The sequence below is a fragment of the Crocuta crocuta genome, unplaced genomic scaffold, assembly GCF_008692635.1.
Source record: "Crocuta crocuta isolate KB4526 unplaced genomic scaffold, BGI_CrCroc_1.0 scaffold396, whole genome shotgun sequence".
Lineage (NCBI taxonomy): Eukaryota > Metazoa > Chordata > Mammalia > Carnivora > Hyaenidae > Crocuta > Crocuta crocuta.
The window spans coordinates 767,084-792,143 of record NW_027533259.1 but is presented as its reverse complement, the minus strand read 5'-3'; the positions used below and the strand labels follow the sequence as shown (position 1 = coordinate 792,143).

The following is a 25,060-nucleotide window of genomic DNA, read 5'->3' as shown; positions in this document are numbered from 1 at the left end:
TCTGGCAAGAGGCCTGGATCCTCCTGGGGGGCATTTAACCCTGCAGAGGCGCAGCTTTTCCACCCCTGACCTCCCAGAGCAGTCCCAGTCCCATCTCGTTTCCGGCCCAGATTCCCTGGGACTAGCTCAGGATAAAAGCCTGCATCTTTTTCTGGGTCAGTTTTCTTGGCCAGGAGACACAGACACCTTGCCGTTCTCCAGAAAACTAGGCAAAGGGCACTGGGGGCCGGTGGGTGTGGCCGTCAGGCTCCTCCCCTTCCTCTGTGACCATCCTGGGCACCTGGTGGGCTGGGTCCTCAGGTGAGTACCCTCTGGCAGGCAGCTCCTCCTTGCGCCTCTAAAGAGCCTCGTCCTCTATGTTAACTCACCTTTGCGTAAAGACGTTTGCCGTACATTGAAAGTCTTGTGTTTGGTTCAATGTAATGTCTCTGAGGTGAATTCTGGTCTTGCACTTCCCAGATACAATTTAATAGAGCTTCATTTGGTTCTCAAAGCCCATGTTTACCTTGAATTCCTCAACCTATGTTATGCTTCTCCCAGTCTCCTAACGGGATCAACACAGATTGCCAAGGCCGTTCCCCAGCACTTGGAAATCACCAGTGGTGACCCTGGACAAAGCCTTTTCTTTTTAAAATTTTTTTAGGCATTTATTTATTTTTGAGAGACAGAGAGAGGCAGAGCATGAGCAGGGGAGGAGCAGAGAGAGAGGGAGACACAGAATCTGAAGCAGGCTCCAGGCTCTGAGCTGTCAGCACAGAGCCTGATGCAGGGCTTGAACTCACAAATGGTGAGATGATGACCTGAGCTGAAGTCAGATGCTTAGCCGACTGAGCCACCCAGGTGCCCCTGGACAAAGCCTTTTCTTAATGGCCTGGTGACAAGCACCCAGGCAAGTGTCTCTTGCATTAGAGAACCCATGCTGGCCAGACCGAGGCAGCTGTTTAAGTCATTTGCTTTTTTCATTTCCCCCCTTTGATAAATACCCTGCTGGAGCCTTGTCTCCTCCTTTCAGGACTAATTCATTGTGTTTACTAAACATTTCATCGGGTCCTGCTGACCCAAGAACAAACAGGGCAACATTAACACAGAGGCACGGAGGTGAAGAGCCCGGACTCCAGAGTCAAATTGCCTGGGTTTAAATCTCAGCCTTACTATTTCTTTGCTGTGTGACTTTGGGTGCATTTTGTAACCTTCCTGGGCCTCGGTTTACTCATTTGTAAAATGGTGGGTAATATCAGCTAATGATGAAATGAATTGATATATCTGACTCGGAACAGAGCCCATTCCAGAAGTAAGTGTTAGTGGCTAGAACTTTATATAAAATGGGTGACACTAGGTAGGGGCACTTGGGTGGCTCAGTTGGTTAAACATCCAAGTTTTGATTTTGGCTCAGGTCATGATCTCACAGTTCCTGGGTTTGAGTCCCACACCAGTGCTACGCTGACAGCACGGAGCCTGCTTGGGATTCTCTCTCCCTCTTTCTCTCTTTCAAAATAAATAAATAAGTAAAAGCTTTAAAAATAAAATAAAATGGGTGACACTATAGCCTTGTTGCTCAGGGCGTGGCCTGTAAGCCAGAGACTGGTACCCCAGAGTCTGCAAGTTAATAAGACCCCCAGGGGATTCCTGTGCAAGTTCAAGTTTAAGAAGCCCTGGTTCTGCCTTTCATCCTGAGGGCTGGAGGAGGCCCCCACCCAGCAGCTTAGTCTCAGGGAGGGCCCTATGGGCACCAGCCCCTTTCCCCTGCACCTCTGGAAGTGGGGGGATCAGATGGTGGCGTGTCTGCTGCAGCTGCAGCCGTGCGTGAGTGCCCTGGGGGACCTACGTCTCCCCCTGTCTCACCTTGGCCTCAGTTTGTAGCCTGTCTGGCCCTTGAAATTCAAATGTGCTGTTTCTCATGTGTTTGCCTGTGATGTGTGAATCCCCCTCAAGATGTTCTCTTTGTGAGGTTTTAACATGTCTCATATAAAGAGGACATAAAAATTAAAACATCTGTTTAACTGCCTCTCATTCCTCCATAGTCCTCATCCCTAGACAGGGCTGGGCTTAGGGTCTGGCCCACTTCATTCTAAATATGGGCGGCTGTAGCGCCGTCTCTCCTGCTGCCGTGGAGGGGCTCAGGCTCTGGCCACCTTCACCCTCTCCTAGGTGCTCCTAGAAGAGTCTGGAGGGGGTGGGGCCTTTCCTAAGTAGCTCCCCCACCTGAGGGGAGAGCTCAGATTTGAGGACGGCTGGTCTTGGGCTCTTCATGGACCATGCCCCATATTCCCGGACTTCCTCACGATACACCCTCCTATCTGCAAGTGGCACTGGACACTTCTGTGCCTGTAAGTGTGCGAGGCAGTTTTACTGTAGGAGGGGGTGGGGCCGAGGCTGCCTGGAAGAGTGGGGACAGTCGTTCACCAGGGAGGTACCATAGCCCAGGTGGCCCCCGTCATCACTGGAACTGCCTGGGCCTCTGGCTCATACTGAGGGATTCCCATAGACCAGATGTAATGAAACTGTCCTCAGAACTCAAGATACAAGAGAGACAGAAGTGGAGGGGGAACTCAGACTCGCTCTGTGCCTCAGCTTCCTCATCTGTAAAGTGGTGCTAACAATTGTACCAACTGCTCTGGTTCATCAGGTTTAAAGCAAGTGGTATTTAGGTGAACCTGGGTGGCTCAGTCAGTTAAGTGTCCAACTTTGGCTCAGGTCATGATCTTGTAGTTTGTGGGTTCGAGCCCTATGTTGGCTCTGTGCTGACGGCTCAGAGCCTGGAGCCTGCTTCGGATTCTGTGTCTCTCCGTTTCTACCCCTCCCATGCTCATGCTCTGTCTGTCTCTCAATAATAAATTAACATTAAAAAAATTTTTAAAAAGTCAATGGTACTTGCACAGCGCTTAGAACAGCTTACTTAGCACACAGCAACACAGTATCCGTTAACTACTAGGTTCTCAGGATAGAGGCGGCTCTGTTACCTGGCTGAGCTAGCTGGCCACGCAGGGGTGCTGCCCAGTTCCCTCTGGCCCCCAGAGCCCCTGAAGGCAGCACCAGGAGGCCCCTGGAAGCACGGGTCCCTTACCTGCCGAGAGGAGGTGCTGTTAACAGGATCGGGCACCGGTGCGAGAAGGCTGGGCGGGTTCTTTTTGTGAACGCTATTCATACCAGGCATTTTAGTGATTTTACAGGCTTTGCTACTAGAGCTCGAGTTCTTACGCTTTTTTCCTTCTGATTTGTCAAAAGAGAGGGGCAGCGAAGACACAGCATTGTGTGAGGCCAGAGAGAGGTCCCCTGCAAGGGAGGGCACAGAGAGGGGACAGGAGTCACTGCTGCCGCCCACCGAGCCCACGTGTCTCACTATGTCCGTGGGGCCACCAGGCAGCGAGGTCCGTCCTGAGGCCTCCAGTTTGGCACTGAGGGGGCTCACCCCATTGTTTGAGTTGTGCACAGACAGACTGTTATAGGGAGGGGCCGCCTGATAGGAGTTCAAAGCTGAACTGGCATTCAAAACACAGTTCTTTTTGTGGGGCCCTGATAATGGAGACGAGAGGGATGTCTGCAAGGATAATGAGGAGGAGGAGGAGGAAGTCGAAGGCTGCGGCTTCCTCTTTTTGTTACTTGGAGACTCGTCGCTACGGGCGGACAGGTCTTTGACTTTTGAGGATTTGCTGGTTTTGGTTTTGGATGGCTTGTGGGATGGGGAAGGGATGGCGGCTGGTATCGGGGACACGGCGGATGGGGCCTTGAAGGTTGAGTCCATGATGCTGAGGGTTGCAGCCACATGGGGGAAAGCTGTGGTGTGTGACATGAGGGCGCTCGGGTCCGGCGACGCCACAAAAGCTGCGTTTGAGAGCATGGCTGATGTCATTATGTAAGAAGAGGTGAGTCTCGAGCTGATGGGGGCTGAAGGAAGATACACAGCACTGGGGTTGCTGAAAGGCTGTAAAACGGATGCTGGAACAGGGGTGGAGATGTGGGCTGCTGGCGAGGGCATGGGGCTATCTGCCGCAGGAGGGATCTTCCTAAACATGAGAGAAGAGTGAGAGAGAAACCGTGAGAAACAGGCTTGGCACAGCTCCAGAGGCTCGAGTAAGCGTGAGCGTCAGGGCTACACAGGAACCCCAGTAGAACCAGACTATGGAGGATGAAGCCTTGGAGGATGGCGGACTCTGAATTATGGCCCTTCCCTGTGGCTCCCCCATTGCAACATCCAGCAGCCTATACTGAATCACTTCCAGGTTTTCAGATCCTTGTCTCCGTGCTTGGCTACTGGATAATGGCTGATTTGGCTTCGTGAATAAAGGCGAATGTTATTTAGAATAGAAATTTCCCCAACAGTGTTCTCTCTCTCTTTTTTTTCCTCCCCTGGCAGTGATGAAGGTGGTTTTTAATGAGCAGTACTCATTTCACAGTTAGTTCCTAGTTTGAAGTAAGATGTGTGAGGACAGGGCTTTGCCGCCGGCACCCCCCAGGGTCACCCCTACACGCTGCCACTCAGGGCTCCCCCCTGCTCCCAGGCCAGGTTCTCCGGCCCCTGCTGCCTGCAGCCTCTGGTTTACTCTGCAGAGAGGCATGTCCCCATGAGCTCGGGGCTGCCGCCGCCGATGTGTTCCTCCTCACCTCACCCAGCCTCGGCTCTCCCTTGGGGGAGCTACAGTGGGGGTGTGGCTGCCCTTCCACAGGCCTCCCCGTCTCTGTGTCAGGGTGAGGTGAGAAGACAGGGACCCACATGCATCCAGACAAGGGGATCGGGAGTTTCCAGTTTGTTCTGAAGACAGATGCAGGATGTGGGCATGGGAGAACACACGGTCGGGGGGAGGGGGTGTCTTTCAGGAGGTTGGGGGTCCCTGGGAGCAAACTTCCTGCCTCCTGTCATCCGTGGAACCAAGGCCAGTACCCAGTGGCGGGTCACTCTTGGAGCCAGCCTGTAAACTCTGTCTTTTGACCGCCATGTCCAAACCATGGCCTGGGTAAATAGTGTTGCTACTCTGGGAACGAGGCGGGNGTTTGTTCCGTTTTTTGTTTTTTGGTTTTTTTTTTGCAGGAAGGGATACTGACCTCAGGAGCCAGGTGAATTTTCAAACGGGCTCTTTCCTAGCTCTCTCCTTGCTCCCCTGCCCCTTTTGCCTTGGAAATCATTTTCAGTGTAGCTGAGCCACCCCCTCTCCCCAAGCAGCTAGGAACTAGTTCTCTTTCTTTGAAAGCTGTACTTGATGGTGGGCAGGCTTGGGACCTGCACCCCCAGAGCTTCGAGCAAGACGTGAGATGGGGCCTCTCGAAAGCCCTTCTCTCCTTGGAAGCCTCCCTCTTGGCTGTGGCACCAGGATGGGGCCCCAGTGTGAAGGAAGCGCCTCTCCTAGCGCTGCCCTGAAGATTCGGTGTCCTGCCTGCACTTTGGTGGGGCCTAGGGCTTCCATCCTTAGGGTGGAATCCAGAGGGATCCTTGAATACAGAAGCACAGTGTCCTTGAAAGCATCAGCTCAAACAGATCAAATATAAGAGAAAAATGTTGCCAAATCCAGTGTGGCCACGATGGTATTCGAAAATCTACTTTTCCTTAGGCCTAAAGAATGTAAAAGATCCTGTCTGCATTCAACCAGTGCTCTGTTAGTTCTTGTTGCAATGGACAAATGAGTGAATGGATGGATGGATGGATGGATGGGTGGGTGGGCGGATGGGTGAGCAGGTGAATTCTCAGCAGCAACATAACTAGGCATGCTGGGCAAGGACTCCCATGATACCAGACCGGAAAGGTCTAGACACGCCCTTAAAACTGTCTGGCACTGCACAACCCCTTCCTGATGCGTTAGGGACGATTCCTTGGAACGTGTAGCATCAGCACAGTCTCCCTGCTGTCTTGGCTGCCTGGCTCTGGAGCTACGGGCAATCCACTCCATCTTTCCCTGACTCAAGTTTCCAGCTAAAATACGGATAGACATACACTGGGTAGAGGTTTGCAGTTACTTGTAATGAATGTTATTTTACGAATACCAGATGGCTCATTTAGAGAGCACCCCAATCAATGCCCTTCAGTGGGATCGACTCTGAAAGTCCCAGTTTGTGACTTTCCAATTCAATAGTATAAATTTGTGCTTCAACCTGTGCCGACGAGCAGGGCTGAAGTCCCCAGTCTTATCGGGCTGGAACTCAGGATTGGGATGGATGCTACTTTTTAGCCTACTTTCTATCCCTTTCCTTCTTCTCTCCACTAATTGTAAGTGGATAGCAGAGAAGTGGAGGGGAAAGAGGGCAGGGGAGAAGCAGGGCGAGGGGCATGTGGCGACTCACTGTCTGGGGGAGCCCCTCCCCCCCATGCTAAACTGTTTACTCGTTTTTCTAGGTGCCAAAGGGCAGCGAATTTCAGCTTTGCGGACTGTGCCCTGGTTTAAACTTTGCACGCCGGCCTAGGGGAGTCCCGTACAAGAGCCCACAGACGCGAATAAATTACTGACAGTGCCCGTCCTCCCCTGCCAGCTGGCACGGAGATCCAGATGCTGACCTGGCTGAAAGAGAATACTGTGTTGGCGTCTCCTGATGCAGAGTTAAATGCTTGTTAAAGAAAAAAGAGTCTTGGCCGTTCCTTTTCTTCCTAATGTCTTCCACGCCCCCATCGGCTGCCATCCCTCCAGGTTCGGGCCCGTCGGGGCCTGGGGTTTGGGCAGCGAGGCTGAGAGGGCAGCGGGGTGCTACGCTCTCCAGAGTTGACACCCAGGCAGCCCCAATGTTGCTCAGTGACAGCAGATTGGTTAGGCAAGTCCTGAAAAGGGGGGAGGGACCTGATGCCCTGGGGCTCGGGTTTCTGTGCCTGAGGAGGAAAGGAATATGGAGCTTGAGCTGACAGGACACCAGGTAGCGAAATACAGATCAACACATTCCTTGCACGTGTCCGGGATTTACGCTTCCACGACACAGGAGGGCAAAGAGCTGCCAGCATTACCGGGGCAGGCTGCCATCTTGGGGGGACAAGCATGGAAGGATAGACAACCAAACAGCCGTGAACACGGTAACCCCGCATGCAGCGCCCATTTGTTGGTGTTTGCAGTGGACACGGGCAGACACCCAGGGTGCCTTTCGGACACACTGGGTGGTCGCTTCGGTGGGAAGAAATGATAAGCTTCTCTTGTGGCCCTTTCCTGCTTTGTGGTAAGGGTCAACATTTAGTCCACTAGGCCCATTAACGGCACACACCGTGGGGCTTGCTTCTGCTACATGTTGGGGTCCTGAAGCTCTTTGGGAGTCGTGGGGAACAGGGGCTGCCAGAGGGAGAGGAGGGAAGCTGGGGGAGGGGCAAGCTCCGAGTTCTGTTTCTGTGTCTACCCCCACAGCACCCTCCCATGTCTCAGGAGAGCCTTCCTGCCCTTCCTGGGCTTCCATGGGCAGGGTGAGGGTTCAGCGTTGGCTTTTTCTGGGCCTAGACCTGAGGGATCCATGACTCTAGACCTGAGGGATCTATGAAGTCTTACGAGCTCACCTTGGTAGGAGTGGGGGCAGGGGCTGCCAGCGGGCTGGCCGTGTGTTACCGAGTGGCTGGCACGGGAGTTCCTTACGTGCTGTGCTTGGGAGAGGGTTTAGCGTGTCATTCTCTTACAGTGGCATTTGCCTAAGTCAGGAAGTGTTCTTCCCTTTTTTATGAATCTCCTATTGGGAGGTTTTGGAGAACAAAGGGGGCTCAGAGAAATGGAATAGAAGCTGGGGTTTAAGGTGGAGAGAAACACAGGGAGAGGCCAGGAGAGAGATCTAGCGAGGTGGGAAGGGCCAAAGACAAGCTTAACCTACTTCGAACATCGCCCGGGATCTGCCATGTTGGCCACTGTACATATTTTTTCACAGGACATTAAACATTTATAAATTGGTCCATAGCCATAGTGAAGTTTTTAGCATTGACATTGTAGCATTAACATTACAAACAGAGACATATTCTTAGTATCCTTAAATGTTCTTAGTCATAGCAAAAAGGCCCTTTAACACTCTTGCATACGTGAGATCTTATCTACTACCCTTTTCACCTAGTTTAGAAGATTATCGACACAAAAATGATCTCCAAAGAAGACAAGGCATACCATACATCCTACGTGTCTCTGAGAAACCAGGGGGCAAGCTGTTAAGAAGAGCTGACATTTACGAATTAATTGGGGATCCTGTTCTCAGAATAAGTTTGTTCTACGAAAAGCCAGCTACCAACATTGATCTAGAAAGCTGGGGTTCAGACCGTCGTGGGGCAGCTCTAAGCACATACAGCACGAAAACTGCGCACTTACTTCCACATCTGGGAATTCAAGTGTTTTTCTACCATGGAGTTTAGTGCGAATCGAAAACGATCCCATCTTCTATCAAACACATAGTACCCTCGTCCCATGAGGCGACTCCCGAATGAGCAAAACTGTGAGGGGGGAAAAAAACACATTTAAATTTTGATTACAGGTTAATAAGCTAATACAGACCCTGCAGAGAAAAATAACGTTTGCACAAAAACACACAGGGGTACAATTTTACTCAAAATAAAGAAGCAAATAGTACCGAAGCCAAAAATATCTCTGCGGTGCTTTCATTTGTGTTTTAGATTTTCTGCAGAACTTCACGTTATGACTCAACAATAGTGACATTCAGTTTTCTGTGGCACGGAGGGCTACCTTGTCTACACCTAGACTGAGCCAGCATTTTAGGGTAAAAACAACAAAAAAAAACCACCCCCAAACAGTAACAAACCAGATCAAACCAAGAACAACCAGTAGTCAGGATGATTTACAGCACCGACCGCGTACGGTGTCATCCATCTTCTCCAGGGACTCGGCGGTTCTGCGCTTCTCATCACGGTCACGGAAACTGCTTGTTCTGATGCAGTCTGCCCACTGGTTGGAGTTTTCCTATCTGTTGTCAACAGAGCCACTTCCCTTCCAACTGGGCTAAACTCCTTCCTTCCCTGGTCCTGACCTCACGTCCGCCCCTTGGCACTTCTAGGCTGCACGGCAATGTCACTGCCACCAAGCTTCCGTTCGTACTGTTCCCTCTGCTTGCCATCCCCTTCCCTCTTCTCTTGAAGTTTCAATTCTCCCCTCTCCCAGTGCCCTAATCGAGACTCTTGTTCCCAATGGTCATTATCTGACCAACCTCGCCCCTTTGAGCTTCCACACCTGTTACATATTTTATTACCTTTCATCTCGGAATCAGTACATGGATGTTTTGTGTTCTTTAAAAATTTTTAAATGTTTATTTATTTTTGAGAGAGAGAGAGAGAGAGAGAGAGAGACAGAGCACGAGCAGGGGAGGGGCAGAGAGAAAATGAGACACAGAATGTGAAGCAGGCTCCAGGCTCTGAGCTGTCAGCACAGAGCCTGATGTGGGCTTGAACTCATGAGTTGTGAGATAATGGCCTGAGCTGAAGTCGGACACTTAACCAACGGAGTCACCCAGGTGCCCTGGCTGGGTATATGTTCTGTATAAATAAAGCCTATGCACCTGGCTTGATGATCAAGGCATCAAGACTCAAAACCTCATTCTCTTCTTCCTCCTCAGTATGAGGATGGTAGGGAAGGGATTTGGGCTAAAGAATGGATTCGAGACATAAGGTCCCACACGATGTTTAATGCAAATCATCACATTTAAAGCACATGGCTGAAATATGAACGGTAAAGATGTTTAATGAACATCACTGGATTATGATGTCAGGGCAGCCAGAAGGCCGGTAGACAGAAATGCAAGAAGCGGCCTCTGAGAAGGTGACATTTGGCGGGTCTAGAGCTCAGGCGAGTCTGCATAAGACTCTGTAACTCAAATGCAGCCTCTTCCCCCAGACCTCCCAGCAGCTCCCTGGCCTCCATCCCAGACACAGTGCTGGGTTTGGATTCATTCCACAAACCCTTCCTGGAACCAGCCTTTGGAACGGTTCTTAGGAGGAAATGCAAGACCTTCCCTTTGTTTTGTCTCTGCTTACGTTTTGGGGGTTTTGCATTAGAATTTTGCCACCCATCAAATCTGGTACTCCTGATGAAAAACTCTTTTCTGCACTTTATCAAGCAGTTACCAACCGTGCAAGAAAATACACAAAGGGGATTCTCCAACGGGGAAGCTGGTCCCTAGCAGCATGTGGGAGCTGTTCCAGGTCTAGGCATCTTTTCTTCCTTCATCCCAGTTGCTACAGACACCCTGAATGACTGTTTCGTTACAAAAAAAAAATGATATAATATATCAATTGACCATGAAACAAAGGATAAAGCATTGTCCTTTCCATTTACATCAGCAAAACATTAAGGGCGCACAAATCCACCATGCCCAGAGTTGAGCTAATCCACTGTAACCTGGCAGCTTGTCATTTGGACAAATATCCTGTGCTCTGGAGTCTGGCCTTCTGGTAGAGCCCAGTCTCTTTTTTAGACTTGGAAGCCGGAGGCCCACTATGTCTCTCCTTCAATACGGATGCAAGGTTACACGCCCCGGTAGGCTCCTGTCCTCGGCTGCACACTGTGCCCTCCGTGGATAGGTCTTCACTGGGCTGGTCACCGTGCCAGATTCCACGGGCAGCCAGTCTCATCGACTGCCATCCTACCCCAGCTTCTCCCTCCTTTTCCTTTTGAATGGAGCCACACAGAGAATGGGGATCAGGGAAAGGGGGGTCTCTTCCCACAACCTTGAGATGAATCATGGCTATGTTCATCCCGTGTCACAGCAACCCCATCCTGCTGTGTCACTCATTGGTGTAGGGGTGGGCATGTGACCCATTTCTGCTAGATGTGCGTGGAAGCCTCCTGGGGAGCTACTTGGAAGATTTTCTTCCCCAAGAAATGACATAAGCTGGCATCTTAGGCAAAGACGCCCTTTCCATGTGTCCCTTTCCAGACTTTGGAGAGCGCTACTGGGTGAGGATGTGAACCGGGACTGTTTCAGACATAGTGAGATCATGTATGACAGGCGAAGAGGGCTGTAGGGATTCTCTCTCAGAAACATCGTATTGTAGGGGCGCCTGGGTGGCTCAGTCGGTTAAGCATCGACTTCGGCTCAGGTCATGATCTCACAGTTCGTAAGTTCAAGCCCCTCACCCAGCTTTCTGCTGTCAGCACAGAGCCCACTTCAGATCCTCTGTCTCCGCCCCCCCTTCACCAAAATAAATTAAAAAAGAAAGAAAGAAACACCATATTGCAGAGATGCTGAGCCAAGCTTGGAATCGCCTACCTCTGGGCTTCCTGTTAGGTGAGATGAATAAATGGCCACAGTGTATGGACACTGTATGAGTTCAATTTTCATTCCTGGCAGTCAAAGGCATTCCTCATTGTCCCTATTTCTGTACTGGCAAAGTAGCAAGTCTTAGGATGCTTGTGAACCTCAGGTCAACATCATCCCCAGAAATAGGAAGTGAATTTGGCCTTTATTCATCACACAGATAGAAGGGAGGAGGAACTCACTCTATCTTGATGCAGGATTGATTTTTTTTTTTAAAAAAAGATCTTCTTTATTTAAGTGACCTGTTCATCCTGCACGGGGCTCGAGCTCACCATCCTGAGGTGAAGAGTCCCACATCCCACCGACTGAGCCAACCAGGTGCCCTGATTCAGGATTGATTTTATCTACACAGCCCACGACATCGAGGGATAGTCAAAGCTAACCGTGCAGGGCTCAGGCTGAGAGCAGGGCAACCCGGCCATGGGGTCCCACATTCAGGGCCCCCTGAATTTAGCTCTGTGATAGAAACACCAGACAGTCCCTTCTTAAGTGTTTGTAGGGCAAACAGAAACAAGCCTTCAGCTCATGCCTCCTTATATTTCCCACCTTGATTTCAATGCCCTTCTGAACTGTCAAAAGTGGACTCTTTCAAGGAACTGGGAAGGAAAGTACCTTTCTGTTCATCGCCAATCATGCTGACGTGAAATGCTTCCTCTCCTCCTCTCCTCTCCTCTCCTCTCCTCTCCTCTCCTCTCCTCCACACTCTCTCTCTCTCAGTTCTGGTGCCATATGGTCACGCTTACTAATAACAATAAAACTCCAAATCAACAGGGGAGAAAGGCAGCAAGCCTGACACCTGGCACACTGCTAAGACAGACGGTTCCCAAAGCAGGTGAGGCAGATGAACTCTTGAAAACCAGAGGCTCCCTTTTCCGATGGGCAGAGCCACAAGGTCAGCTCCCCAGTGCGCTTGTATAAACACTATTTCTCAAGCATCCTTGGCCCACAGATACTCGGGTGTTTAAAGGATTATAACCAACAGGGAGCCATGCCCTTTCCTTCTGTGATTTTCAAGGGTGTTTCGAAGGCAATCACTCAACGTCAGGGTGTAACTTTCCATAAAGCACTGTGCTGGCAGCCTCTCCTTGGGAGCGCGTGCTGTCTGACATGATGACCTAAACGCCCGCAGAGCACTGAGGGGGAGTGGGGGGGGGGATGCATGGACGGAAACAAGGTGGCCTACCGCAAGAGGTCTGGGGTGGTGGGTAGAGAAATGACAGTCTAACTTCTCGGGTTCGTCGGCTCCGTCCATCTCCCCTTCATCACTTGACAGCCGGCTGTTGAGGTCGCCTCCAGCTGGGGGAAGCGGGGGTTCCGGAGTGTAGCCACTGTGATTTGAAGATGTGTTGCTACTGATGCTATTTGCAGACGACGGTCTAAGGGCAAAGAGAAAACAGAGAGAATAACCTTTTCTGAGGCAGCAAGACCCACTCAGGTGAAGGGAGCTCGGAAGGAGACTCATCAGTGTTCTTGACATATCAAGGGAGGAGCGGCAATGGTGGATGGACACAAGGCAAAAATTCAGGCTGAGATTGGGGTTAGCACAAACCAGTTCTCTAAAATGATCCCGTGGAGCTTAGGTTCTGCCCAGCTTTAGCTCAGGCACCAGGGAACACTCCTGTATCATAAGCGGAATATGAAATACAGTACTGTAACAGAATTAACTTAAAACCTGTCTTCTAATGAATGCAGTTACAATTACTCATCTCTTTGCACTTAAGTAATTTGCACTTGCCAGATAGTTGCTTCTCTCTGGAAGTAGAGCCTGACAGGAAGTTCAACAAAGTAACTTCGAACCAATTAACAGAATACTAGCGATGATGGACGACAGCCCTATACTTGTTGTTTACTAAATTATAGCTTCGTGCAACTGCTACCATACTGGCATGAAAAAAAGGTTTTGTCCCAGTGATGGGGCACAAGTCTCTTACTCCACAGGCAGATATTTTTTTCTTTTTCTTTCTCTCTCTCTCTCTTTTTTTTTTTTTTTTTTGGTAAGTAAGCTCTATATCCAACATGGGGCTTGAACTTAACGACCCCGAGATCAAGAGTCTCATGCTCTACTGACTATGCCCCAGGTGCCCCCAGATCTATTTCTTAATATCAAGCCACATGTAGTTTAATTGTATCTTCTGAGGATGGATGTTTCCATTTAATTTTTGAGAAGTGCTAGAACCACAGGCTGGCATGGCTGGGTTCTAGTAGGTGCTGAAGACAGGTTTCCCGATGAAGGAATGAATGAGTTCCTCGTGTATGAACAGACCCCAGCAGATCTCATCTCGATGATGGCTAAGATTGCAGAAAAGCAATGTTATAGTAAGAAGCACTACATGTGACACAAGCAGCAAAAAACAAAGCAAAAGCAAAAGCAAAACCAAAACCAACACATCCATGTTGGTAAAAGACTTAGAAGAGGAATAGTCAAAATTAGCTATCAGCTGTTTTTTCTTGCTTCTTGACTTTCATCGGGTGATTGTCCAGGGAGAAATAAAGGGAGAAAAATAAGTTTTGGAGAAAAAAAAATGAGTTTTCTGTATTCTGCTTTGAAAGCGGCCCCTCCAAGCAGTGTGAAGCAGCACTGATTTTGATTTTCTCTCTACTCCCTCATTCTCCCTCAAAATCATTTGTTGCTTTGAAATCTTTCCAGCTGCCAAATGCCTGAGTTCAAACCAGATCCTCAAAGCACAGTCATTTAACTTAATTTAATTGTTTATTAATATTTATTTATTTTTTGAGAGAACATAAGTGTGGGAGGGGCAGAGAGAGGGAGATAGAGGATTCGAAGTGGGTTCTGTGCTGACAGCTGTGAGCCTGATGTGGGGCTTGAACTCACCAAGTGTGAGATCATGACCTGAGCTGGAATCGGATGCTCAATGGACTGAGCAACCCAGACACCCCAAACACAGTCATTTTAAAGCAAAGCCACAGAGATCCCAAATGTCCATCGATAGATGAACGGATAAAACATAACATGGTATATCCATATAATGGAATATTAAATCTTAAAAGGGAAGGAAATTCTGTCATCTGCTACAACATGGATGAATCTTGAAGACATTATGCTAAGTGAAATAAGACAGTCACAAAGAGCAAATTTGTATGATTCCACTTATATGAGGCACCTAGAAGAGTTAAGTTCATAGAGACAGAAAGGAAGACAGTGGTTACAGGTGATGGGGGATGGGGAACGGGGAGTTAGTGTTTAATGGGTACAGAGTTTCAAAATGAGATGATATAAAGTTCTGCGAGGGATGGTGGTGATGGTAGCACCACCATGTGCATGTACTTATGTCACTAAACTGTACATGTAGAAATGGTCAAAATGGTAAATTTTACATTATGTGTATTTTACCACAGTAAAAAGCCCATAAGAAACCAAACCCAAGGCCCCAGGTAGTTTTTTACTATCACTACAAGAACTCTGTTGCTGTCACACTTTTTTCCTGACTATCACCTTCTCATAGTTACGAAAACCAAGATGGCGTTCACGCTGCAGATTCAAGGTGTATAGTCTGGAGAACGCATCTCTGCAGGTGCATCCCCAAATACCTACTCTCCTGTATCATAAGGGGCGACGTTATTGCCAATTTATGGCTGAAGACACACACAGTAAAACAATTTTGGTAATGCTGAAACATATAAAGAAAGAAAACAGCATCCATAATCCTGCCACTCAAGATCAAGTGCTATTACCATTTTGATTTATATCCTTCCAGATTTCTCTACTGTGCATACATGGGGACATGCATTTTTAAAGCAAGAACTGGATCACACTGTATATACTATTTTGAGACATTTTTTTTTTTTTTTAGCCTAGTGATGTTGTAGAAATCATTCCCTGTGTAGAACTAGATCATCATTTTTAATATTCCCAATATATTCCTTAGTATGGATATAGCATAATGTACTTAATTATTACTGAACTATGTTGATTGATGGATGTTTACGTTGTTTCCACAATTTCTAGCAGCCTCTTTTTGAGGCCTTCCCTGCTGTGATAGGAACTCCGTGTCCTACAGGAGATAAAAGTGAGTTGGATTTTGTTAAGTGTGATTAATCGTATCACAGTGATAGAGGAAAATATCTTTATTTTTTATTTTTTCTTATTACTTAGAGAGAGAGAGAGAGAGAGAATCCTAAGCAGGCTCCGTACTGCCAGCAAGAAGCCTGATATGGGGCTTGAATTCATGAATGGTGAGATCATGACCTGAGCCGAAATCAAGAGTCCACTTAATCCCTACACCAATAATAGGAATTTCATTCACCTCGCTAATGATTGATTTGGAAAAGGGTGTGAGAAATACATAATTTTTTTTTCTGGGGAGCGATTGCACATTTTCCTCATTTTTAAAAAGAGACACGAGGAAGAAGTAGTCTCTACTTTCATCTGGATGCACCTAGAAGTGCCACGGTCATGTTGCTATAAACTTTGAACACGAAGCCCAAAGACTGAAGAACGTGGAAGAAATAAAAGGAAGGCAGGGAATGTGAGCCGATTCTGCATCTTTGGAGACTGGTGCCCTTTTGCCTCTGGACTTCTTGTCACATGTGATAAGAATTTTTTTTTTTAATTTTTATTTTTAGAGAGAGAGAGAGCGTGAGCAAGCAAGCATGAGCGGGAGAGAAGGGCGGAGGGAAAGAAAGAGACCATCCCAAGCAGTCTCCCGGATAAGTGCTCAGCACAGAGCCTGACTTGGGGTTCGATCCCAGGACCCTGGGATCATGAACTGAGCTGAAATCAAGAGTGGGATGCTCGATTTACTGAGCCACCCAGGTGCCCCCCGCATGTGATAAGAAAATGTTGAATTATTTTAAGCGGTCCAGAAGACTAGGTTTCCTGCTCCTTGCACTTGAAGCATCCCAACAGAAACAGTGCGAACATGAGATTTTAACATACTTTTAGACAGAATGTGTCTGGAGAAGTGTTAACTGAGGGCGAAGAGCTGACCTACCACAGAACCTGGGGCTACCTACGGCTGCAAAAGTCATGGGTGAGGTGGGGGCTAAGCCTAGCAGGAAAGCTGAAGGTCTTCCCATGTGGTAGCTGGGCCTACAGGTCAACACCATGACCGCACATGGCCAGATGACTCACCAACGCCCCTGCCAGGTCACACCCCCTCCAACCAACTCTCCAACAAGAGAACAAAGGTTTACTCTCCAGAGAAGCTGAACTGGAGAGACCTTAGACAAGGGGCTGCCAGGCTGAGTAGAGATCAGGAGAGAAGGACAGGGCTGGTAACAAGGTGACTGTGGGCTAGCTCTAGTTAGATCATTAGTAGGCACTTCCAGAATGCCTATCACCAGGGAGGATTCATTCCCTGAGAAACTGAATGGCCCCGGAGGAAAGGCTTCCAGATCTTGCCTTTGGGAATCCTCCAAAAAAGGCTGGTTGGTGACCTGATGAGCTTTTGTTGACAGTCCCACAGAAAGACTTCTAATCAGCCTGTTGGTGCTTCTCTTTTAAATGTGAGGGGCGCCTGGGTGGTTCAGGTAAGATCTCAGCGTTCGTGGATTCGAGACCCATGTCTGTTTCAGATTCTCTTTCTCTCTCTCTGCCTCTCCACGGCTTGTGTGCTCTCTCTCTCAAGAATAAATAAACGTTAAAAAAATTGAATGCGCATGCTTAGGGATCACCAAACATTCCTGGAACATCTCCATCATGAGACCAACTAGCCAAACATCAAATGCAGGAACACACACTCAAGAAAGAAATGGAGATAGTGAAGGAAAGAGGAAACAACTAAAAAAGCCCTAACTTCAAAGATATTAGAATGGTATCACCTCTGCAAAATGATAGTATCTTATATGATATCATAAGAAGCAACTGTAAGTTCTTTTTATCTAAGAACCAGATCCTAGAATTTTTAAAAAGTGAACCATAAACTGATTATTTCATATACAGTTATGAAAGTAAAATGAAAGAAAATCTTTTAGAAAGTAGAACAAGAGATTAAAAGAGATAGGGGGAAAGAGGTGAAAAAATGAATACATCAGAGCAAAAGGTCCAACATCCAGCTAATGGGAGGTCAATAAAGAGAATAAAGACAATAGTGGGGAGAAAATTAGCCACGATGTAGCAGAGGAAAATATCCCAGAAACAAGAGTTTCCAGACGAAAAGGATCTACTGAGTACCCAGAATAATGAATGAAAAAAGACCCATAAGCAGTGATATCTGAAATTTGAAAGTCTTCAGAGATTAAAAACTGATCACATGCAAAGAAATGAGAATCTGAATGATACCAAACTTCTCAAAAAAAAAAAAACTTTGATGCTAGAAGCCAATCAAATAATGCTTTCATAATTCTGTAGGGAAATGATTTTCTATTTTTTTAAATGTTTGTTTATTTTTGAGAGAAAGAGAGACAGAGCAGAAGCAGGGGAGGGGCAGAGAGAGAGACACACACACACAATCTAAAGCAGAGTACAGGCTCTGAGCTGTCAGCAGAGCCCGATGCTGGCTCAAACCCAAAAACCATGAGATCAGAGCCAAAGTTGGTCGTTTAACTGACTGAGCCATCCAGGTGCCCCATGTAGGGAACTGATTTTTAATCTAGTTATATACTCACAGAGATGATCAATTAAGTGTGAGGGCCGAATAAAAACATTCAGGGGTGCCTGACATCAGGTCATGATCTTGTAGTTCACAAGTTTGAGCCCTGCATCAGGCTCTGTGCTGACAGCTCAGAGCCTGGAGTTTGCTTCCAATTCTGTGTGTGTCTCTCTCTCCCTGCCCCTCCCCTGCTGGCACTCTGTCTCTACTTCTCTCTCAAAAATAAATAAANCTGGCACCTTTTCATAGGAAGCTGATGGAGGAGATACTCTACCCAAATCAAGGAGCAAGCCAAGCAAGAGGAAGGCAATGGGATCCAGGAAACAGGTGCTTTGACACAGAGCAGGTGGAGAGACTCCCAGGCTGGGAGGGAAGGGGTTTGTTGGAACCGAAGGTGTCTCAGAGAAAACAAGGCTTGCCGAGGAGTGATGGGGAATGGAGCAACCAGTCAGGGGAAGGTGTCGAAAACATCACTCAAGCTTGTTAAGCTGCCATCTCTCTCAGCATGATACCACCCTCCGCTCTCCGGTTGCCAGTCTGGTCTAAAGACAGTGTATGTGAGGGGCGCCTGGGTGGCTTAGTCGGTTAAGCGTCTGACTTTTGCTTAGGTCATGATCTCGTGGTTCGTGGGTTCGAGCCCCACGTCGGGCTCTGTGCTGACTGCCAGCTCAGAGCCTGGAGCCTGTCAGAGTCTGTGACTCCCTCTCTCTCTGACCCTACCCTGCTCACGCTGTCTCTCTCTCTCCTAGAAATAAATAAAACATTAAAAAAATTAAAAAAAATAAATATATTTTTTTTATCACAATGTATGTGATAAAGGTCTGTGTCCAGTGCCACTCAGGGAACCTTACAGAAAGTTCCCTCCTCCACACCTCTGAGGAAGTGTGAGCATTGGTCTGTCTGAGAGCTTTGGGGAAGAGAACACAAGGCAGTTGACCTCAACTGAGTCCCTACTATGTGTGAGGCATGCAACGTACATTTTCTCACACAAGTTACCCACTGCTTTAGGTGGGTGCAAATGCCATCTACCTTTCTCAGATGAGGAAATGGGTGTGTGGCAAAGCTACTAAAAAGTGGAGATGAGACTTGATGTGGTCTGCTTGACCTCAAAGCCCCCCATACTGAGAAATGGATGTAGAAAAAGCACAGGGACAAGCATTCAGCCAAGGCTTACAGTGTAGCAGTAACACTTGTCCTAATGAGGCACGAACTGGAGTTGCTTTCTCTCCAGAAGCATCTCTTCCCTTTTTCCAGTATCCAGAACCTTCTGCCACTCTCCCCACTATGCTTGTCAGTCTAAGATTCATTGGATTTTGCCATTTTATACTTTAAGATTAGATGTGTGAGCCTGACTAGACAGTCAGTACTGGCTTCCACAGCTTATCTTTCCTCCCTCCTTCCTGGGGGCCAGAGACTGGCCCTTCTCCCCCTTTCCAAAAGAGTCCTGATGGTTTTGGTTGGGCTGGTCACCCATAGCCCTTGGGATGTTCCTTTAGAGTTGGGACAAAGAGCAGAGCACAGTAGCATGTTACTCAGGGACCCCCAGGTTGGTGAGCAGCGGCCAGAGAGATGGACAATTGGGAATAAGGTGGCACCAAAGCCTTTATTACTTATGTTGCTTTCCCATGGACTGCTCCTACCACTGACCACCAGTTACCATTAACTGAGTGCTTATTAGGAGCTTGGTCCTTACCACTTAGCTCTGCTTTACAGTTGAGCTGTTTGAAGCTGAAAAAGCTCAGAAACATGACGGCGCTCAACTTGTTAGTGAGCATGGAGTTGACATTTGAGCTTCCAACCTTGTTCCAATCCTTGTTATCTGACTCAAACTTGTCCAGCTCTGGACCTAAGTTCCTTTTTCAGGAACCTTGACAAGAATGGGTTGCTATTCAAGAATATGGGAACCAAAATATTTTCAAAGTTACCAAACAATATGTTTGGTAATTCACACGGAGCACCTGAGGGGCTCAGTTGGTTAACGTCTGACTCTTTTGATTTTGGCTCAGGTCATGATCTCCTAGTTCAGTTCAGGAGTTCGAGCTCTATGTCAGGCTCTGTGCTGACAGTGCAGAGCCTGCTTGGGATTCTCTCTCTTTGCCCCTCCCAGGCTTGTGCATACAGGCGCGTTCTCTTTCAATCTCTCTCTTTCTCTCTCCTCTCTCTCAAAATAAATAAAACTTAAAAATAAAAGAAATTCACATGTTAGCATTTCCTACAAAAGGAATTCACGATTGGGAAGGGATTACAATATTTCCATTTATGTGTGATAATTTTTTTTTGCCACTTAGCAATAATTACTGTGACTGAAATATTATATGTATTGTATATCATTAATATGAAGAAACAAAATGTTGTTTTACGTTTTAGGAAGTGATCTCTATACCCAACATGAGGCTTGAACTTACAACCATGAGATCAACAGTCACATGCTCTACTGACTGAGCCAGCCAGATGCCCCAAGAAGGGCATTACATTCTGATCATGCTTTTTCAATCTCTGATTGTACAGTGTCTCATCCTAACTAAAACCAAGTGAAAAAGGACATTATTTCCCACAGAGTTTGGAACAGAGTTCATCCCTGAGTTTTCTGGTGCATACTGCAACCTGGAAAAGCATCTTTTAACAATTATTCTGTTAGCCAACATTTGTAATGTGCCCCTTTGCCCCTTCTTTTCAGAGATTCTTTTCACTGATTAACCTCATTCTTTCTCTTTCTCCTGCTTCCTATGAGAAGGTAAACACCTGGCATTTCTCTAGTGACAAACATTCTCCAGAAAATTAAATAAAAAAGGAACATTAAGAAGCAGCTCTTAAGGGGCGCCTAGTGGCTTAGTCGGTTAATCGTCCGACTTTCGCTTAGGTCATGATCTCGCGGTTCGTGGGTTCAAGCCGCGCATCGGGCTCTGTGCTGACAGTTCAGAGCCTGGAGCCTGTTTCAGAGTCTGTGACTCCCTCTCTCTCTCTGACCCTCCCCTGCTCACGCTGTCTCTCTCGCTGTCTCTCTCTCTCTGTGTCTCTGTCTCTGTCTCTCTCTCTCTCCTAGAAATAAATAAAACATTAGCAGCTCTTAAATCTCCAGTGCCTGTTTTGTTATTTTAACAGCTGCCCCCTGGCTTCTCCCTTAAGGCAGGTACTTTGCTGGGGTGAGAAGTGCCTCCATCTTGACAATGAACTTGAACTTGAATAAAGGAGGGTTTTCAAACTGGGTTCCCTGAAGCTCTTGGGGACTCCACGGGGATTCTCGGGTGGGCTGGGGGGACAGCAGGATCCGGGTACATGTGTGATGGAAGCAGAGCTGAGCTGGCTTTAGGTCTGCTTTTATACTGGGTACCATATATGGTTTTGTAGGAATAAAAAGGTTCTACAGCCACAAAAAGGTTTGAAAGCCGCTGTACACAGACTTGAAGTCCCTCCCAGAAATTTGGAACAGAACCATCCGCTGAACTCTAAAGCTAAGGTAAGATGCTTCATCAACATCTGGCGTTACAACGAGAAGTAGTTATAAAATGATCCTGCAAAATGACGGGACATGTAAGTAGGTGGTAACAACATGGCAATGGTTTCGAGGCAGGAAATGTGTGTGGGGGGCCATTCCATCTACTGTGTCCTCCTGAACCTGCAGCCAAGGTTGGCCATTCTGACAGAGGGGCTCTGGCTATCAAACTGGATCAGGCTTGCACCCATGGAAGGCATGAAGGTGACAGCCCGGTAGATCAGTAACAACTGTCATCAAATATTTGCTTTTGCTTTAAAAATCAACTCCTTCCCCTTCTTTTATAACTATGTTCTCTTTTTAATCAAAAAAAAAATTTTTTTAAATTTATTCATTTTGAGAGAGAGAGAGAGAGAGAGAGAGAGAGACAGAGCATGCAAGCAGGGGAGGGGCAGAGACAAAGAGAATCCCAAGTAGGCTCCTCACTGTCAGCGGGAAGCCGGAGGACACAGGGCCTGAACTCATGAACTGTGAGATCATGGCCTGAACCAATATCAGGAGTCAGATGTTTAACTGACTGAGCCACCCAGGCACCCCACAACTGTGTTCTCTTAATGCCTACTTGCTGACTAGACAATTACCCTTCGAGATCCACAATGTACTCGTTAAAAATGATCAGAAAATACCACTATCTGCATGTCTCATATTTTGTTATTAATATTTTCTTTTCATGAAGTTATGGATATTTGAGTCTTATCTTCTAAACTCTAGATTTTTGGGGCACCTGGGTGGCTCAGTCGGTTAAGCGTCCAACTTTGGCTTAGGTCACGATCTCACAGTTCATGTGTTTGAGCCCCGTGTTGGGCTCTGTGCTGACAACCAGCTCAGAGCTTGGAGCCTGTTTCAGATTCTGTGTTTCCCTCTCACTCTGACCCTCCCCTACTCATGCTCTCTCTTTCTCTCTCAGAAATAAATAAAAACATTTACAAAATTAAAAAAAAAACCCTCTAGATTCTTTGAAAATTTTTTTAATGTTTATTTATTTTTGAGAGAGAGAGAAAGAGAGAGAGGACCAGAGAGAGAGGAGACCCAGAATCCAAAGCAGTCTCTGAGCTATCAGCACAGAGCCCAACACGGGGCTCAAACACATGAACTGTGAGATCGTGACCTAAGCCAAAGTTGGACGCTTAACCAACCGAGCCAACCAGGTGCCCCTAAGCTCTAGATTCTTACAGAGAAGCAGAATCTAATTTCATTCATCTCTGTACTACTGCTTGGAAGTACCTAGCGTCGTACAGGCATGCCTTAGAGACATCACGGGTTTGGTTCCACACCACTGCCATCAAGCCAATACTGAAATAAAGCGAACTGAATACATTTTTTTTTTTTTGGTTTCCCAGTGCGTAGAAAAGTTACGTTTACATTATACTGGAGCGTATTAAGTGTGAAATAGCATTATAGCTAATGTATATATTTAATTGAAAAATACTTCATTGATATAGAGACACAGAGTGAGCAAATGCTGTTGGGAAAATGGCGCCTACAGACTCGATGCCGGGTCGCCACAAACCTTCAATTTGTAAAAAATTGCAGTATCTGTGAAGCGCAATAAAATGAGGTCTGTCTGTACCTTGCTTATGAAGCAAGCACTAGATAAATATTTTGGAATGAAGGGCTCCCTGTCTTATGACTGGAAGTCGGTCGGCTGCTCAGTACCCCACGGCCCATCAAAACAGACATGCATGGATTTTAAATTGCTCCTAATCCAAATGGGTTTTAATTCTGTTTTCTGTTCTTTCCTTTCTGTCCAGGACAACCAAATAAAACCCCAAGCAGATGGCTCAGCTTTCTTGGTGTGAAGGGAAATGTAAGGACAAACAGCCTCTGTGATGCCAATTTTCCTTTTGCCCTGATCAGAGGAGACTTGTGGAAAACAAAGTCACAAGATATTGTGGCTCCCAAGACACTCTGTGCCAGGAGTGTCCAACTAATCTAAAAACCCAGGCAACTAAAGAGTTGCCCGGTGGCCAATATATGTCATCCTTTCCAGGTATTAACTTCCAGATTACTCTTGCTCTATAAAAACACATACTGTCTGAGATAGGTCTGCTATGGTGATGGTGATGATGGTGATGATGATGACGACAGCAGTGAAATCCACTGAACACTACATAGTGGGCACTGGCCGAGCCCCTTATGCCCGTGATCTTGCTTACGCTTCACAACTGCCTTACGAGGTAGGGCTATTACAACTTCCAGGTGCCACGTGATCAGCCCACACACGACCCAGCATGGCAGAGCCACTTGACCAAGGACTCGGGGCTTCCACTGCCGAAGTGGGACTTACCTGGGAAGCACAGAGTTAGGTGGCCTGGACTTTGCAGGGGATGCGACTTTTGGTTCTGGCCCAGAGCTCCCGGAAGGTCCTGGCAGAGAGTCCTGCGCCGGCCCGGGCTGGTTCGGAAGTACTTCCCTTGCTGAAGTCAGGAGATGCTCTTTATCTTTAACTTCTTTTTCTCGGGACTTGGCTTTGTGTTCTGCCAGGAGGAGGTCAAACTGCTTTTTCCGGCCTGGGACTGCCCTCCGATGGCTTAGCGAATGTGTCTAAGGAGAAGAGAGATGAAAAGCACAGCCTCTTTGATCAGCACATAAACCTGCTTCCCCGGGCCCTCCATTTCAGAAACAGCAATTCATGGGAATTTGGAGGTGCTTGAAAAGTCAACTTCAAGGCAACGGCTCCTGTTCTGTGGCTGGGAAGAGGCAGACACCACACAAACGCAACCATGCCCTATACTCCTGGCGTTAAGAAGCCAAAGCTCCCTCCAGAAAATGGCATAGGATAACCAGCGTCCACGCAGAGCCCACGGAAACCTCTCTGGATGAAAGGCAACGGTGAGGGCGCGCTAGAGTTAATCCAGGTGCAGGTGGGAGGCTGGCTTTGGCCCAGACACACAGAGCCACCGGGCAGAGGGGGCCACGGCCTCAAGCCCAGAGCGCTAGCACTTCAGTATGAAATACGGGGCCGGGGGCTACCCGATGGCGGCCGCTTCGGGTCGACTGTCCCCCTGGCCACCCGGCGTGGCTGGATCAGGGGCGCGGCCGCTCGTCCTCCCCTCCGGGGCCGCCTTTCAGGCGCTGCCGCCGTCGCCGCCGCTCCCGCATACATTAAAACGTAGCAGGGTTTAGAACCGCCTGTGAGTGCCTATAAATACAATTTACTGTCTGGCCTCACAAGTAACAGGGGAAGCCTATTTTTTTTTTTTCCTTCTTAAAAAGCCAGCCAGCTTGAGGCAGGCACTCTGCTACCATGGAAGAGAAGAAAGCATTTCCCTTACAAAGAACAGCTGGGGGTCATGTCGAGGTTCCACACCCTGCCGTGTGCAGAGAGTGGCATGCAAACATTTCGACAAAGGCCCCAGCGAGAGCAGGAAGTATTTTTTATGGAAAGAGAAATACCTTGCAGGTGAGGGATCTTGTGCAAGGTTTCTTTGTCTCGGGATCCAATACTCCACAGTGTTTATTTGGGTCAAATTCTCTCTCTGGTTTAAGAAACAAACAAAAAATATAAGAAAAAAGGAGACTAAATAGGATTTGGCATTAAGACTACATTTTAAAAAATGCACATTTGCACCAACAAGTGAGACATTGTCAGGCAATCTGGTTTTTTTTGTTTGTTTGTTTTGCTTTCCTTTCTTTCTTTTCTTTTCTTTTCTTTTCTTTTCTCTCTTTCCTTTTTTTTTTTTAACCCAACCGGCTGCTAAAATGCTTTGAGAACTGCTCAGGGGAAAATGGCGCTCCCCTTTGATCCCTGAGTTCCAGGTCCAGCTTTGGGAGGGATGTGAATGTAGTAGAAGGCACCAGGAGGCGGGTGGGGGCAGGC

At 47.6% G+C, this 25,060-nt stretch overlaps 1 protein-coding gene and 1 non-coding gene across 12 annotated transcripts in view; one reads left to right on the top strand and one right to left on the bottom strand.

The window, feature by feature from the left end:
* Positions 1-25,060, bottom strand: part of ATXN7L1 (ataxin 7 like 1) — a 248,855-nt gene that overhangs the window by 5,007 nt on the left and 218,788 nt on the right. For 9 of the 11 annotated variants that reach the window (XM_077746937.1, XM_077746938.1, XM_077746939.1 and 6 more), the window contains 6 exons: positions 24,637-24,719; positions 23,528-23,784; positions 12,380-12,572; positions 8,241-8,362; positions 6,482-6,787; positions 3,065-4,004 (listed from right to left, as the gene is read on the bottom strand). In XM_077746937.1, the coding sequence (XP_077603063.1) occupies positions 3,065-4,004; positions 6,482-6,787; positions 8,241-8,362; positions 12,380-12,572; positions 23,528-23,784; positions 24,637-24,719 (1,901 nt within the window). The remainder of the gene's footprint in view (positions 1-3,064; positions 4,005-6,481; positions 6,788-8,240; positions 8,363-12,379; positions 12,573-23,527; positions 23,785-24,636; positions 24,720-25,060) is intronic. The other 2 variants (XM_077746943.1, XM_077746944.1) reach the window with 1 other exon arrangement.
* TRNAK-UUU (transfer RNA lysine (anticodon UUU)) lies at positions 18,314-18,398 on the top strand. The gene has a single exon. It is a non-coding gene; the product is annotated as a tRNA-Lys (tRNA).